Source organism: Chiloscyllium punctatum, chromosome 5, assembly GCF_047496795.1.
Source record: "Chiloscyllium punctatum isolate Juve2018m chromosome 5, sChiPun1.3, whole genome shotgun sequence".
Taxonomy (NCBI): Eukaryota; Metazoa; Chordata; class Chondrichthyes; order Orectolobiformes; family Hemiscylliidae; genus Chiloscyllium; species Chiloscyllium punctatum.
This window is the reverse complement of record NC_092743.1, coordinates 91,242,645-91,258,608: the sequence shown is the minus strand read 5'-3', so window position 1 is coordinate 91,258,608 and position 15,964 is coordinate 91,242,645. Positions and strand designations below refer to the sequence as shown.

Below are 15,964 nucleotides of genomic sequence, written 5' to 3'. Positions count from 1 at the left end.
CAAAATTCACCTTCTGCCTTGGTAGGATTCAACGCTGGGTCCCAGAATATTACCTGGGTCTTTGGATTAATAGACTAATGATAATACCACTAGGCTGTATATAGGACAGATATTGAATTCAAAAGAGTAGATCCACAGTCATTTAGTGAACAAAATACACAGTGATGGTCAGAAATAAACATAAATATTCTAAATCTCAAAAGGCCGGTTTTAGAAAAACAAAAGCTCATTTTATTTGACTAATAGCTGTCCATTTTACATGTACATGCATACGCATCTGTTATGCACACATCACAGTTTAAAGTTAGTTTAATGAATGTTAAACTTACATACACTCGTACAAAATGAGTCAATGCAAACTTAAGTATTAACAAAACAGACTTGTACTATAATTCGTAGTCTGCTGTGCTAGGTACCTTTTTGTACAATAAAACATATATAGTTAATTTAACATCTCTTCCATTTTTAATGGCTGCGCATGATGAAGCTGCGATAGAAAATGACCATTCTTGATGTTTTACATAGCATGAAAAGACCTTATCATGCAGAAGCTGTATTAAATATTAATCAGTAGAAACAGAACCGAGATTTTCTTTGTCATTTTGGCCAAGTTACTGAATTTCCTTACAATACAAAGACACCCAACTTGGAATAGTAGCTGCCAATGTGCTCCATGACCATCCATTCAATCAAACGCAAAACTAAGTAAACACTTCTTGCACTGTTTATGTCTTTTTAGAGAATTTGGCACAGAAAATAACTTTAGCAATTTTTAAAGAGCAGGAACACATTTTAAAAAACAAAGAGAAAAAGCAGTTGCATTCTTTAAACATTAAAAACATATCTGTGCATCTCAATCATTGCAGAATACTGTTCTCTGTAGCCAGTTTGTTGCTAAGCTTTACTGCAACATTGTCTTAATTTGCTTGGAGGTAGTCTCATCATTCAAATGTTTGGTGGTGTACCTGGAAAGGAGAACATCATATCTTTTAAAGAATGCATCAGATTATTAAATGACTTAATTTCAGTCATAAGAATATATTATTTTATACGCAACTATTACAACAATCCAAATGGACAAAATAAACATTGTTTAATAAAATCCTATCATTTTCACTTCATGCAATAATATCTGCATGGATCAGTGCTCTTTTCTTTGAAAAAAATGAAATGACTGTTAAAATTAAGTACAGATCTGATAGGGTAGACATTGAAAAATTGCTTTCACTTGCTAAGTTAGTTCAAACTAGGTGCCAGAAATGTAATAAATCCAAGAATTTAAAAGGAACTTCTTTGCCAAAAGACTAATTTGAAGTGGAACTTATGATAACAATGCAGAATTGAGATGAATGATAAGTCGCCTTTAAGGGAAAGCATGTGACAAAGGAATAAGAAAATATGTAGATAGGGTTAGATAAAGTAAGATGGGAGGTGGCGAGCAGGGAATATCAACACTAGAACAGAACAATTGGGCAAATAGCCTGTTTCTGCAAATTCTATGTAGTTACACCAAATCACTTCTCAGGACCAACTCATAAAAGTTAGAAGACTTGATCAAAGTATTGCCATCATGCCATAAAACAAAATCCTGCCTGGCATTTTGGAGATGGCAAACTACCACTTTATCTCCAGCCTCTCTTCAAGAACTTCCAAAAGTTCTCCAACAGTTGTGCTCATCTTCATATTTAAAACTGTCCAATCATGATTCAACTCCTGCCTCTCTGCAGACATGGTGTATTAGTTGCTTCAGTCACTTCTCTAGTAATCAGCTCACTTAGCCTGCTCTTGTTTGGTTACATGCTTGCTGATCAAATTGTAGCTACAGCATTGCCAGTAATAACCTTTCTTCCAACCTGTCCACTATTACTCCAAAGTCTCCCAAGGATTTACTTTTGACCCCAATTACATTCAACTCCACCAGTCCACCATGTGTCTTGATCATTCTACTTCTTGTGGGCTGCCACGCATCCACCTTCAGCAAGAAGTACTGAGTGAATGATCCAGCTAGGTCTCCTCCGGAGGTCTCCAGAATCACAAATGCCAGTCTTTAATCAATTCAATTCACTCCATCTGATGTCAAGAAATAGGTGAAGGCACGGGGCAGGGTTTGGGATCGGGGTGGACGGGGTTTGGGCAAACACGGATGGGGTTGGGGGCGGGGTAGGGGTGGACAGGGTTTGGGGACAGGGTTGGGGCGGAGTGTGGTCGGGGGCGGGGTAGGGGTGGACAGGGTTTGGGGACAGGGTTGGGGCGGAGTGTGGTCGGGGGCGATGTGGAAGGGGGTGGGGTCGGGGCGGATGGAGTTTGGGGGCAGAATGGTTTGGGGGCAGGCAGGTTCGGGGAAGATAGGGGGCGGAGTTGGGGCAGACAGGGGGTGGAGTCAGGGCAGATGAGGTTGGGGTCAAGCATGAAGTTGGGGGTATGTGTTTGTGTTTGTGTGTGTGTGTGGTGGCGAGGTGGGGTGGGGCTGGACATGGTTGAGGGGGCGGGGTGGGGCAGGGGCACGCATGTAGGGTGCTGCTGCCTAGTCTCCTGAATGGGGAACAGACTTCACAGAGAACTCCGTGCCCCAGAGGAAATCAATTAATTGAATAATCAATTATCTAAACGAAATACTGCCCGCCCACCTCATTTGGATAATCGAGGTGTACTGTGGCGATAAAAACAGGTTATAGATTAGGAATGCAGTGACAAATAAGTCCAATCCATGTCCAACATATTCAAGGTTTAAGTCAGATGTGTGACAGAATACTCTTCACTTATTGAATGAAGACAGCTCCAACAACAGTGAAGAAGTTCTCATTATCCTTGGAAAAAGCAGTCTAATTGATTGGCACCATATCGACCACCTTTAACATTCACTCCCTTCACCAAAGACATGCAGTGATGGCAGCATGTACAGTCTACAGGATGCACCGTAGCAACTTACTAAGGTTCCTCCAACAGCACCTTCTAAATCCATGTCCTCTGCCACCTAAAAGGACAAGGGCAGCAAATGGATGGGCAAACCACAACCCGCAAGGTCCCCTTGAAGCTACACACCATTCCAACTTGGAAACATATTGCTATTCCTTCATTGTTGCTAGTCCAGAATCTTGGTACTGTCTTTCAAACAGTAATGTGGATGTCCCCACATCCCAAGGACTGAAGCAATGAGGTATAGCCTAGCCAGTGATGTCTACGTCTCATGAATGAACAGTTTAACAAAAATAACTGAGCCGATAGTGACTTGGATGACTACAACTTGCTGAGGTTAAATACTGGCAGGACCAAAGCCATCATCTTTGCACTTGCAATTGATTTCATCTTACTATCCAGCAAGAGTCTGAGGCTAAACCAGACTATTCACACCCTACTGCATTACAAGTTGATCTTTGAAGATCATATTCTCTCCATCACAAAGATCACCATAACATCACCTGATTCCATCATTATCGCAGCCAATCAGCTGCAGAAACCCAAGTCACCAACAAATCTCTGACATGGGTCTCTTACAGGAAATGTGAGCTGGAAAGATTTAGTTAATTAATTCAGATTTCAGCATCTAGACAATTGAAGGCACAATTGTCAATGGTGGGTAGAATCAAGTTGTGGGATGCACAAGGCCAGATCTGAAAGCATTTGAACACGGATATGATTTTTAAATTTTAAGGTGATAGTAAAGCAGGGATCATTGTCAGTCAATGGGCACAAGGTGATGGGAGAATGGGACTTACCACTAGTTTGGATATATCAGAATATTGGAAGTGCTCAAGTTTATGAGAGTGCAGAATGGGAGGTTAGCAGGAAAGCATCAATGTAGTTAAGTTTGGAGGGAACAAAGATATGAGAAGGGTTTCAGGGATGAAGATGGACAACTTTTAAATTAAAGTAAACGAGCTGAAGTAACAGAGAAGACATGATTAGATTAGATTACTTAGTGTGAAAACAGGCCCTTCAGCCCAACAAGTCCACACCGACCCTCCGAACAGCAACCCACCCAGACCCATTCCCCTGCAGTTACCCCTTCACCTAACACTACGGGCAATTTAGCATGGCCAATTCACCTAACCTGCACTTTTTTGTACTGTGGGAGGAAACCGGAACATCTGGAGGAAACCCACACAGACACAGGGAGAATGTGCAAATTCCACACAGACAGTTGCCTGAGGTGGAAATTGAACCTGGGTCTCTGGCGCTGTGAGGCAGCAGTGCTAACCACTGTGCCACCATGGCACACATCCAGATCAGAAATTCAGCTTGAAGTCAATTAAAATGCCAGCAACCTAGGTCAAAGGGAGGCAGTGGTCAGGGTAGGGGTAAAATAAAGATTCCAAAAACTGAGTTAGGCTGAGTCATCTAATAATGGCAATAGAGGGATTTTGGTTGTGGGCAGATAGGAGATTTTACTGAATGCAAATTGCTGAAAGACCAGTGTGGGGGAAAATGGGTTTCAGTTTAAATTCAGCATTGACACCAGTACGGGAAAAGTGGGATCTGTATAGATGGGATGGCCTCTCCTGAATTGTGCTTAAGCTCTTACCGACTGCAATTACAGGGAAGTAGAGAAGGTTTGAATCTTGATAGTGGGGTAATGTGATCAAATTTAGGAAGGTGTGGTATATCAAATGCTGATTCAAGGCCAAACACAGAGGTATTAATACAAAAAATGATAAATAGACCAAAAAAAAGTAGAGAATATGAATCTAAGCATCAACAAACAAAAGAATAAACTAAAGGGTTTGTACCCAAATGAACATAATAATCAAAACAAAACAGATAAACAGAGTGCAAATGGAAAAGAATAGGTACAATCTGATAATCATTATTGAGACATGGCTGCAGGATGGTATGGATTGGGACCTGCATCTTGAAGCATATAGGACATCTAGAAATGACAGGAAAGTTTAAGAAATCAAATGTGGAAATAGATGAGTCAAAACGAAAAATGATAAAAGGTAGTAACTCACTTGTGGGAGTAGTGTACAAGCCCCCTAACTGCAGCCACACAATCGGGTGAGTATAAAGGAAGAAATAATGAAAGCTTATTAGAAAAGCATAGCAACAATATGGGAGATATCAACTGGAAAATACAGACAAAAAGCCTAGATGAGGAGTTAGTAGAACATTTTAAGGACAGTCTCTTAACCGCCTCCACTGCATTTACATCCTGAAGTGTCTTGACAGGGTGAATGTGAGAGGGTGTTTCCTATTATGGGAGAATCTAGTACTTGGGGTCAGTTTTTATAAATCAGGAGCCACCCATTTAAAAAAGATTGGGTGAAAATATTTTCCAGGTTCATAAACAAAAATAAGGAGCTGCGAGAAGGGATATGGTTGAAGAGTGACAAAGTGATTAGAGTTGGCCTTATGTGTGTGATTGATATGATGTGAGTGATGTGGCTGACATGACTATGAAATGTAAGATGTTTAAGCATTTGTAAAACCGTTCTAAACTGTAAATGATCAGTTCTCCTCTGCAATTATACATGCACACTTTCTTAATACATAGTATTATCTGTAAACATTATAAGTACCAAAAGTATATTCTATATTATCTTCCAACATGGGTATATTGAACGTGAAAGCCAAAGTATCATTTTAATTAGTAGATAGTCAAACCTTTTAATAAGTGAGTCAGTCTGCAGTTGACATCTTTCATTTACAAACATGAAAGTTTCAACAGGTGTCACAATTGTTTTAGTTACCTGAGAGCATTCAGAAGGCCTTCTACACTATTTGGAGGCTGATCTTTTAGGACTTTTATGCATCCTTTCATCTGTAGGAACAATGGAATTTAGTACACTATAATTTCCATAGATGCACAATTATATAATGCAGTTTTATATAAATTTACACACAGGTACTTCCACATATTTAAGTTGCATCTTCTTTGGAATGTATCGTTTATTAGTGGAAAATATGAATAGCAAGAAATAATTTGCATGCAAATTTAGCGTTCACATCACAGATAATGCAAATACTTTATTACTGCTCGAAAGCAACAGCTTCAAAATATGATAGCAGCACAGTTAGATTCAACGAAGAATAAACTCACGTCAATTTTAGATGTTTTGGCAAATGCCCCAACTGGATGCACATGGTCATAAAGAATGATGACACCCACCATTACCCTCAGACAAAATGATACTGTTTCTTCACTTGCAAATCTGCTTCTGTATTCCCTGTACATGAAAAATAAATAAATTGGATATTACACTTTTCAAAAAAATTGTTTTTTGTTTAAACAGTTAGTACAGTAACCAAAAATCAATTTATCAGAAATTCTGGAAATGATTTCACCTGATTAACTTACATAACAATTTACCTCATCTCAAAGATTTGGGCTAACCAGAGATGCTTCAGGCTGGCCAGTATACAAAATCAAACACCAATGGGTATTTCAGAATTGAAGCAGTCAAATTTTTATTATGTAAATGTTGAGTAAAGTTGAATTGCAACAAAATTTTGCTTAAATGTATTCACTAAATGTTCTAAGCATACCAAAAGGGATGTTCAAAAGGTAAAATGGTTGAAAAAAAACTTAAACAGTTTAATTTGCTGATCAGAAATTAATTCATTGCTAGAAGTTAAAACTGGTAAGGGAATCAATTTTCTAGCTACAGGCCTTTTGGATTCATCACTGATGAACATGCTTCTATCAAAGCTCCTCTCCATTCCAAATAACAACTTTAATATTTAAAGGATTTCTGCAATCATATTGTGGTATGGTGCTTACCCAAAATGAGAAATAATGTCAGCAGAGCGACAAGCAACCCACCAGTGAATTAATACCTGGATATTAAAACCCCCTTAATTAAGAAAAGTTTCTTCATGTACTCTAGCCCTGCATGCCTTGATATCATACCTTCTATGTTATATTTTTAAGTTTGGATCTCCACATGCATGAAATTAGTCTCCAAAAATTTATGTGCGCTATATTTGCATAGGTGTCTTTCAGACTGCAGGAAGTCCAAAACACTTTAAAGCTAATTAGGTACATTTGATGTGTAATGTATGATACCACACACCATCGTAGTTTCCTCGATTTAGATTCAGGACCCTTGGCTCAGAATCAACTATGTCACTTTCTATTTTGATGAGCAAATCTATCATATTATAGTCACTCAGCTCCAAAGGGTCCAGCATAACTAGATTGCCAATTATTCCTTTCTCATTACACAATATCCAGTCCAGGATGGCCTGTTCTCTAGTTGGCTCCGCCGCGTATTGGTCCAGAGACTGTCCAGAATACATTCCAGGATGTCCTCCTCTAATTTGATCTGTACAATCAATACACAGATTAAATTCACCCATGATTACAGATGTTCCATTACTGCACGTATCTCTAATTTCCTGTTTATTCCCAACATTACCCCTACTATTTGGGGCTTTTATACATCCCCGCTATTGTTTTATATCCTCCCCTCTAGTGTTTCTCAGCTCTCTCCGTACAGATTCCATACCAGAGCTAATATCCTTCCTCACTATTATATTAATTCCCCTTTCAATCAGGATTAGAACTCCACGCCTTTTCTTTTCAGTCTATCCTGGGATGTTCAATTCCTTGCTCACCCTGCAGTCATGGCTCCATAATTCTGACTATGTCACATGTGTTTTCATCTATCATCACGATTGAAACTTTTAAAGCACATTGGAGGGGAATGGTGCAAGAAACATCTTGCAGTTGCCCTACTCCAGCAAAATTTATCCATATTATCTTCAAATCATTACTCCACTGAAACCACTGCCATTAAGTCATTTTGCCCTACTCACGGTGTCTCCAGCATAACTCTGCATACACTCGCCATAGTGCTTAAGCAGTCAGTGGTGTTCTCTATGGGTAGAGACTTGTTCTACAAAAGAAATAAAGATAGGAGTGGCATTAGAGGTCATTTGAATCAATACTTTACTATATTAACTAAGTCTCATATTCATTAATGAATTACAGTCTTTTAGCCAGTGAACAGAATATGGAACTGAAAGTTTTAATCTCGACTTGGACTATGGGCAAATCAGGGTATGTTATACTTACATCCGAAACAAACTTAGTTGTGGCATCACTCAAGGTTTTCAGCATTGGAGTTGCTTCAGCATAAAACAGGGACATTCTATTGGCCAATTCATTATTAACTTCATTTTCTCCTTCTGCCTAATTAAAAAGAACAAGGTTCAAATATTAACATGTTAGCAATATTAATTTTAAGCTCATTACCCTGTAGACTGAGCTTTGTGTTAAAGTACCAATGAAACTATTACTTGCAAAGTTTTGTACTAAAAAACAATAATGACAAAACTAGTTACAACATTTATTATTCTTCAAGCTACCTCCATTTATAGAAGTTATACAGTTTTTTGTACCTGACTCCAAACTGATGAGGTCAGTCTTTAAGGCAATGTTCTTTGGAGTTACTTGAATAACCCAACTTAGAAATAAATTGTGAAATGTGGTTTAAATGGCACTTCTCTTTAAAAATGCTAAGACTAATCAATTCAAAAAGATTATATCAGAAAAATTAAATGTACCCATTTTCCAAATCAAAGGTGTTCTAAAATTGTTACCAAGGCCAATGTAATGAAAATAAGGCAGCATTGTCAGTCAACCATTAAGTAAATGGAATTTTTCTTTCCAAGTGTTAGCTCCTCTTTTATCCAAAACGTTGATATGTAATCACCTATTTGAAATGTTTCAACATAGTTCCAGCTAGATGTTTACAAAAGAATGGGGGTTATAGATTGGTGCCTGTGTGAGGGATAAAAACAGCAGTGTGTGTCAAGTTTAACAAATAATTTAGAGCAAATTGGTACTTGAACTGTACTGATCATAACCACAATTCTGACTCTTCACTGCTCACTTCCAAACTTCATTTCATATTGTTAGCATACATGGAGACATTATATTCTATTCAGAGTTATCACAGCATTCACCATATATGCTAAATAAAAAAAACACTTTTCCTACATGTAGTTTCTATAGCTGTGTTTTCTAAGTAGCCAGAAGCTGCAACCCAACAATACATACACCTCTGCTATAACATATGACAGTTGCAACCCTGGCTCTTCCTTCTTCTCTACAAGACAAGATACTACCCACAAAGCTTTGGTAATTCTACAGGCACATTCACTATCTTATCTTGAAAAAGTCCATCTTTATCCAGTTGCGTAATAGCATTTCCAACTAGATTTCAAAAATATGTAACATGGGAGATGGTGCTGCATAGATAATATCACTGAACTAACAACTCAGAGGCCCAGACTAGTGGCTGTATGGACACTGGATCAACTTCCCAAACAGCTGCTGGTGACACTTAAACTCAATTCATAAAACTGGAAATCTAGTCTTGAAATAGTTTCATTAGATTAGATTTGTGGGCGGCACGGTGGCACAGTGGTTAGCACTGCTGCCTCACAGCGCCGGAGACCCGGGTTCAATTCCCGCCTCAGGTGACTGTCTGTGTGGAGTTTGCACATTCTCCCAGTGTCTGCGTGGGTTTCCTCCGGGAGCTCCGGTTTCCTCCCACAGTCCAAAAATGTGCAATTGGCCATGCTAAATTGCCCGTAGTGGTAGGTGAAGGGGTAAATGTAGGAGAATGGTTGTGCTTCAGCGGGTCGGTGTGGACTTGTTGGGCCGAAGGGCCTATTTCCACACTGTAAATATTCTAATCTAATCTAATTACTATGAAACTATTACCAATCATCATAAAATCCAATATGGTTCACAACGGAGGCTATTCAGCCCATCAAGTCCAAACGTCATCCCACTCAGGCCCACCCTCATCAACCTAATACACCTAATTTAGCCTGGCCAATCCACCAAATCTGCACATCTTCGGACTATGGGAGGAAACCCAGACAGACACAGGGAGAATATGCAAACTCCATACAGTCACTCAATGCTGAAAGTGAACCCAGAACTCTTGCACTGTGAGGCAGCAGTGCTAAACACTGAGCCATCATGCCAACTATACTTGATCTGGTCTATATTTGACTCCAAGCTCTCAGTAATGAGGTTGACTCTAACTGCCATCTGAAGTCATCGAGCAAGTCAGTCAATTCAAGGGCAGTTAGGGGTAAATAATAAATGCTAACCTTGCCAGGGATGCCCACATCCCATGAAAGAATTAAAAGAACTTGGAACCAAAATGGAAAAGCATTCTAACAGCTTGAATTTGTATATGACTTTGAAGTGCTTAACAAGTCTTATAAACATTAACAAAAAATATCATGAACAATGTACAGAGATATTAGAACATATGACAAAAAGATTGCTCAAAACATAGTCTTCAAATAGCATCCTGAAAAGAAAGAGATTAAGAGATTTAAGAGAATTATAGATTGTAGGAGCTAAACCCCTTGAAGAACATTTATCAGTGGAGATGTATTTCAAGTTGCCATGTTAGCATGACTTTTAAAACACAAGTTGCAATCTGATTTTTAAACAAAGTGACTAATTTAATTGTACATCAACTAATTTTAATTGTATATCAGTGAAAGTAATGTCATGATTTTCAGGACTATCAAAGAATACATACTTATGCCATAAAATAACACCTAGCCTTGGCAGAACACACTGACACGCTAATGATGCTGTACAGTAAATTATAACTTGATAGTAAAACGTAGAGTTCATTTATATAAAATATATATAAAAACCATACATAACTGTAGTATTCAAAATTAAATATTTTAAACAATTATGAAAAGTAGATCTTCAAAAGAAACAAAAAAACTGACTTACTGGGACATTATTAATCCTCATACGACTTAAAGTTCTCCTATAGTAGCTGAAGTCATTCTGTATAGCAGGATTTGTCATCTGGAGAACAAATGCATTGAGCTAAGTAATTTTCTAATCAAATAGGGTGTAAGGTTCAGATGTGATATAAGAGACTACACTGAATGTCTCCAATGAAATGTGACCACTTCCCATTAAGCTTAAGTAGTGAATGGTCAAAGTTTTGATGCAAGGTTATCAACTTGAAATATTAACACTAGTTCTGTCTTCACAGATGTCAAGATCTGGTGAGTGTTCCCAGCAACTCAGTTTTAAATCTCGGACTCACAGGAGCTGCAGTATTGTTTACTTTTCCAAAAAAAAATTAGAAAATCTTGGTTGACATCACTAATGCTTCATAAAATACTGTGAAATTATGAAAGATAAATGCATTTTAAACTCAGTTGTCCTATGAAATTGCATGAACTGAGTAACACTCAAAACACCTCTTGCTCTTTGACCCTCCCGTCATGTGGTTATACTCCTCCAGCTTTGATGGAATGATATATACGTGGACACAGAGAGGATGACAAAAGAAAAAGTTGAATTCAACACTTTCTGATTTGCACTGGACCTTGCTGCTCCATACAATTGCAAATGGAACACAGTAGTTGACCCTGAGTGTACTCAGCTGAATAGACTTCTGCAACCCACCACAAAACATTTCAAAATAGTATCAACAAAAGTTAGGTTGCACAAATTTGGATTATTCAAAGAAAATACAATAAGATTATTTCTGATCCTTTAGTAGGAAATAATTAGCTTTCATTTAGTAAGCAAACTAATTTTTAGACTGATGAAGCAGAGTCAAAGCAGACGTCAAAATTTAATGCTAATTTATGATGCTATAAAGTTGAGGAGTTTCACTCTCCAATTAAGGGCATGTACTTTGCTTTCCTTCACCAAATGCATTTTAGATTTTGGTGGTGGTGTCCTACAGAGCAGTTGGGGAATTGATGTTTCCATGGCAACATACCCTCCTGCTTGCATAATGTAGTCTGGAGCTATGGATACTGACGGTGGAGACTTCAATGTTTTGTCTATCACATGATTGACAAGGCATTTCCCCTGATCTTGTGGGCCACTGGACTGTTTTGGAAGGTTTTGCAAGTAACACTCATTTCTGCTTGGTTGTGTCATGAACACACTTCCTTTGTCACCAAACCTGAGGTGGAACTCAAATGCAGAGGTTTTGACTCATAGCCGGATGTTCCAAATATCGGTCAACAAGAGCCAAGTGTTTCCGCCTACTTTGAGTGATTGCTTAAAGGTAATGGAAACTTGCTGCTTTCTCCATCTGCTCTGAATGGAGACACTGCAGCTTCTGTATAGTTACTGAGAATTATATAAACATGAGAACTGTAAATAGAAATTAAATATACACCCTCTCACTTCATGGTTCGCTATTACTTCAGCATGTGATGCCAGCCCACCACTGCAAAAACACTTCTGCTTACCTTAAGTTCATCAAATCGTAGAGTGAAATGAAGGATCTCAGCAAACTGCTTGGCAAGAGCCTGCTCTCGCTCAAGGTGTTGTGTGGGACTATATGGCGTGCTCGTCAGTGCTCCCAACAAGCCATGCAAAGCTGCTTCTATTATGAAGAAAGTTTGGGTTATTTTCTGTGAATACAAGGATTACTTAAATTACATACATAACAAATGACATTTTAAAGGAACAGAAGTTAATATAATGAACAAATGTCGACAGTTAAGACCATAAGACCGTAAGACATAGGAGTGGAAGTAAGGCCATTCGGCCCATCGAGTCCATTCCGCCATTCAATCATGGCTGCCGGGCACTTCATCTCCACTTACCCGCATTCTCCCCGTAGCCCTTAATTCCCCGAGACAACAAGAATCTATCAATCTCTGCCTTGAAGACATTTAGCGTCCCGGCCTCCACTGCACTCTGCGGCAATGAATTCCACAGGCCCACCACTCTCTGGCTGAAGAAATGTCTCCGCATTTCTGTTCTGAATTTACCCCCTCTAATTCTAAGGCTGTGTCCACGGGTCCTAGTCTCCTCACCTAATGGAAACAATTTCCTAGCGTCCACCCTTTCCAAGCCATGTATTATCTTGTATGTCTCTATTAAGTCTCCCCTTAATCTTCTAAACTCCAATGAATACAATCCCAAGATCCTCAGCCGTTCCTCATATGTTAGACCTACCATTGCGGGGATCATCCGTGTGAATCTCCGCTGGACACGTTCTAGTGCCAGTACGTCCTTCCTGAAGTGTGGGGACCAAAACTGGACACAGTACTCCAAATGGGGCCTAACCAGAGCTTTATAAAGTCTCAGTAGCACAATGGTGTTTTTATATTCCAACCCTCTTGAGATAAGTGACAACATCGCATTCGCTTTCTTAATCACAGACTCAACCTACATGGTGACCTTTAGAGAATCCTCGACTAGCGCTCCCAGATCCCTTTGTACTTTGGCTTTACGAATTTTCTCACCGTTTAGAAAGTAGTCTGTGCTTTTATTCTTTTTGCCAAAGTGCAAGACCTCACATTTGTTCACGTTGAATTCCATCAGCCATTTCCTGGACCACTCTCCCAAACTGTCTAGATCCTTCTGCAGCCTCCCCACTTCCTCAGTACTACCTGCCTGTCCACCGAACTTCGTATCATCAGCAAACTTCGCTCGAATGCCCCCAGTCCCTTCATCCAGATCATTAATATATAATGCGAACAGCTGTGGCCCCAACACTGAACCCTGCGGGACACCGCTCGTCACCGGCTGCCATTCTGAAAAAGAACCTTTTATCCCAACTCTCTGCCTTCTGTCAGACAGCCAATCCTCAATCCATCCCAGTAGCTCACTTCGAACACCATGGGCCCTCACCTTGCTCAGCAGCCTCCCATGTGGCACCTTATCAAAGGCCTTTTGGAAGTCTAGATAGACCACATCCACTGGGTTTCCCTGGTCTAACCTGTTTGTCACCTCTTCAAAGAATACCAACAGGTTTGTCAGGCATGACCTCCCCTTACTAAATCCATGTTGACTTGTTCTAATCAGACTCTGCTCTTCTAAGAATTTAGAAACTTCATCCTTAATGATGGATTCTAGAATTTTACCAACAACCGAGGTTAGGCTAATTGGCCTATAATTTTCCATCTTTTGTCTTGATCCTTTCTTGAACAATGGGGTTACAACCACGATCTTCCAATCATCCATGACTCCAGTGACTCTTGAAAGATCTCAACCAATGCCTCCGCTATTTCCTCAGCCACCTCTCTCAGAACTCTAGGATGTATCCCATCGGGGCCAGGAGATTTATCAATTTTATGACTTTTTAGCTTTTCTAGCACTCTCTCTTTTGTAATGACAACCATACTCAACTCATCCTCCTGACTCCCTTTAATTGTTGGGATGTTACTCCTGTCTTCCACTGTGAAAACTGACGCAAAGTACTTGTTAAGTTCTCCTGCTATTTCCTTATCTCCCATCACTAGGCTTCCAGCATCAGTTTGAAGTGGCCCAATGTCTACTTTTGTCTGTGGTTTGTTTCTTATATATTGAAAGAAACTTTTACTATCGTTTCTAATATTACTGGCTAGCCTACCTTCATATTTGATCCTCTCCTTTCTTATTACTCTCTTTGTTATCCTCTGTTTGTTTTTGTAGCCTTCCCAATCTTCCGATTTCCCACTGCTCTTGGCCACTTTATAGGATCTCTCTTTTTCTTTAATACATTTCCTGACTTCCTTTGTCAGCCATGGCTGTCTAATCCCTCCCTGGATAATCTTTCTTTTCTTGGGGATGAACCTCTGAACAGTGTCCTTAATTATACCCACAAACTCCTGCCATTTTTGCTCTACTGTCTTCCCCGCAAGCCTCTGCTTCCAGTCTATTTTTCTCAGTTCCTCTCTCATGCCCTCATAATTACCTTTATTTAACTGTAACACCATTACATCCGATTTTGCCTTCTCTCTTTCAAACTCCAGACTGAACTCTACCATATTATGATCGCTGCTTCCGAAGGGTTCCCTTACTTTAAGATCTTTTATAGAGTCTGGTTCATTGCAAAACACTAGGTCCAGAATAGCCTGCTCCCTTGTGGGCTACATGACAAGCTGTTCCAAAAAGCCATCCTGTAAGCATTCCATGAATTCCCTTTCTTTGGGTCCACTGGCAACATTATTTACCCGGTCCACCTGCATATTGAAGTCTCCCATGATCACCGTGACCTTGTCTTTCTGACATGCCTTCTCTATTTCCCGGTACATGTTGCGTGCCTGCTCCTGACCACTGTTAGGAGGTCTGTACACAACTCCAATTATGGTTTTTTTGCCTTTGTGGTTCCTCAATTCCACCCACACAGACTCCACATCATCTGACGCTATGTCATTCAGTGCCATGGATTTAAAATTGTTCTTAACTAACAAGGCAACCCCACCCCCTCTGCCGACCTCCCTGTCTTTTCGATAAGTTGAAAATCCTTGGAGGTTTAACTGCCAGTCCTGACCCCCCTGTAACCAAGTCTCTGTGATGCCTACCACATCATAATCATTCACTATGATCTGTGCCATTAGTTCATCTGCTTTGTTATGAATGCTACACGCATTCAGGTAAAGCGCCTTAATGCTAACTTTCTTATCATTAGAGATATTGGAAGTCATATGATGTCCTAAGTTATCCTTGCTTTTTTCTGCATTCCCAGTCTGCCTCAATTTTAAATCCGCCTGGACACATGTTATCCTGCTGCTTGTCTTTCCATTTAACGCCATACTCCCTGTTGCTTTCACTTTCCCTTCCCCCCAACTCAGAAGTTTAAAGTCCTACTGACCACCCTATTTATCCTCTTCGCTAGAACATTGGTACCTGATCGGTTCAGGTGGAGACCGTCCCAACGGTACAGATCCCCCCTGTTCCAAAACTGATGCCAATGCCTCATGAAGTGGAATCCCTCTTTCCCACACCAATCCCTTAGCCACGTGTTTACTTGCCTAATTTTCTTGTCCCTATGCCAATTGGCGCGTGGCTCGGGCAGTAATCCGGAGATTATGACCCTTGAGGACCTGTGCTTCAATTTCCTGCCTAGTGCCTCGTAATCCCCAAACAGGTCTCCACCCTAGTCTTGCCTATGTTGTTAGTACCAACGTGGACCACAACAACTGGATCCTCCCCCTCCCGCTCCAATATCCTTTCAAGCCGGTCAGAGATGTCCCGCACCCTGGCACTGGGCAGGCAACACACCATGCA

General features: G+C 40.0%; 1 protein-coding gene across 19 annotated transcripts in view; it reads right to left on the bottom strand.

The window, feature by feature from the left end:
• Window positions 1-208: 208 nt before the first annotated feature.
• fam49bb (family with sequence similarity 49 member Bb) overlaps window positions 209-15,964 on the bottom strand; it is a 187,587-nt gene continuing 171,831 nt past the window's right edge. For 18 of the 19 annotated variants that reach the window (XM_072570759.1, XM_072570763.1, XM_072570756.1 and 15 more), the window contains 7 exons: window positions 12,211-12,347; window positions 10,718-10,795; window positions 8,015-8,131; window positions 7,756-7,835; window positions 6,038-6,164; window positions 5,688-5,758; window positions 209-965 (listed from right to left, as the gene is read on the bottom strand). In XM_072570759.1, coding sequence (XP_072426860.1) covers window positions 902-965; window positions 5,688-5,758; window positions 6,038-6,164; window positions 7,756-7,835; window positions 8,015-8,131; window positions 10,718-10,795; window positions 12,211-12,347 — 674 coding nt within the window. In that variant the 3' untranslated portion in view covers window positions 209-901. Of the gene's footprint in view, window positions 966-4,949; window positions 4,978-5,687; window positions 5,759-6,037; window positions 6,165-7,755; window positions 7,836-8,014; window positions 8,132-10,717; window positions 10,796-12,210; window positions 12,348-15,964 lie in introns of all 19 variants that reach the window. The other variant, XM_072570772.1, reaches the window with a different exon arrangement.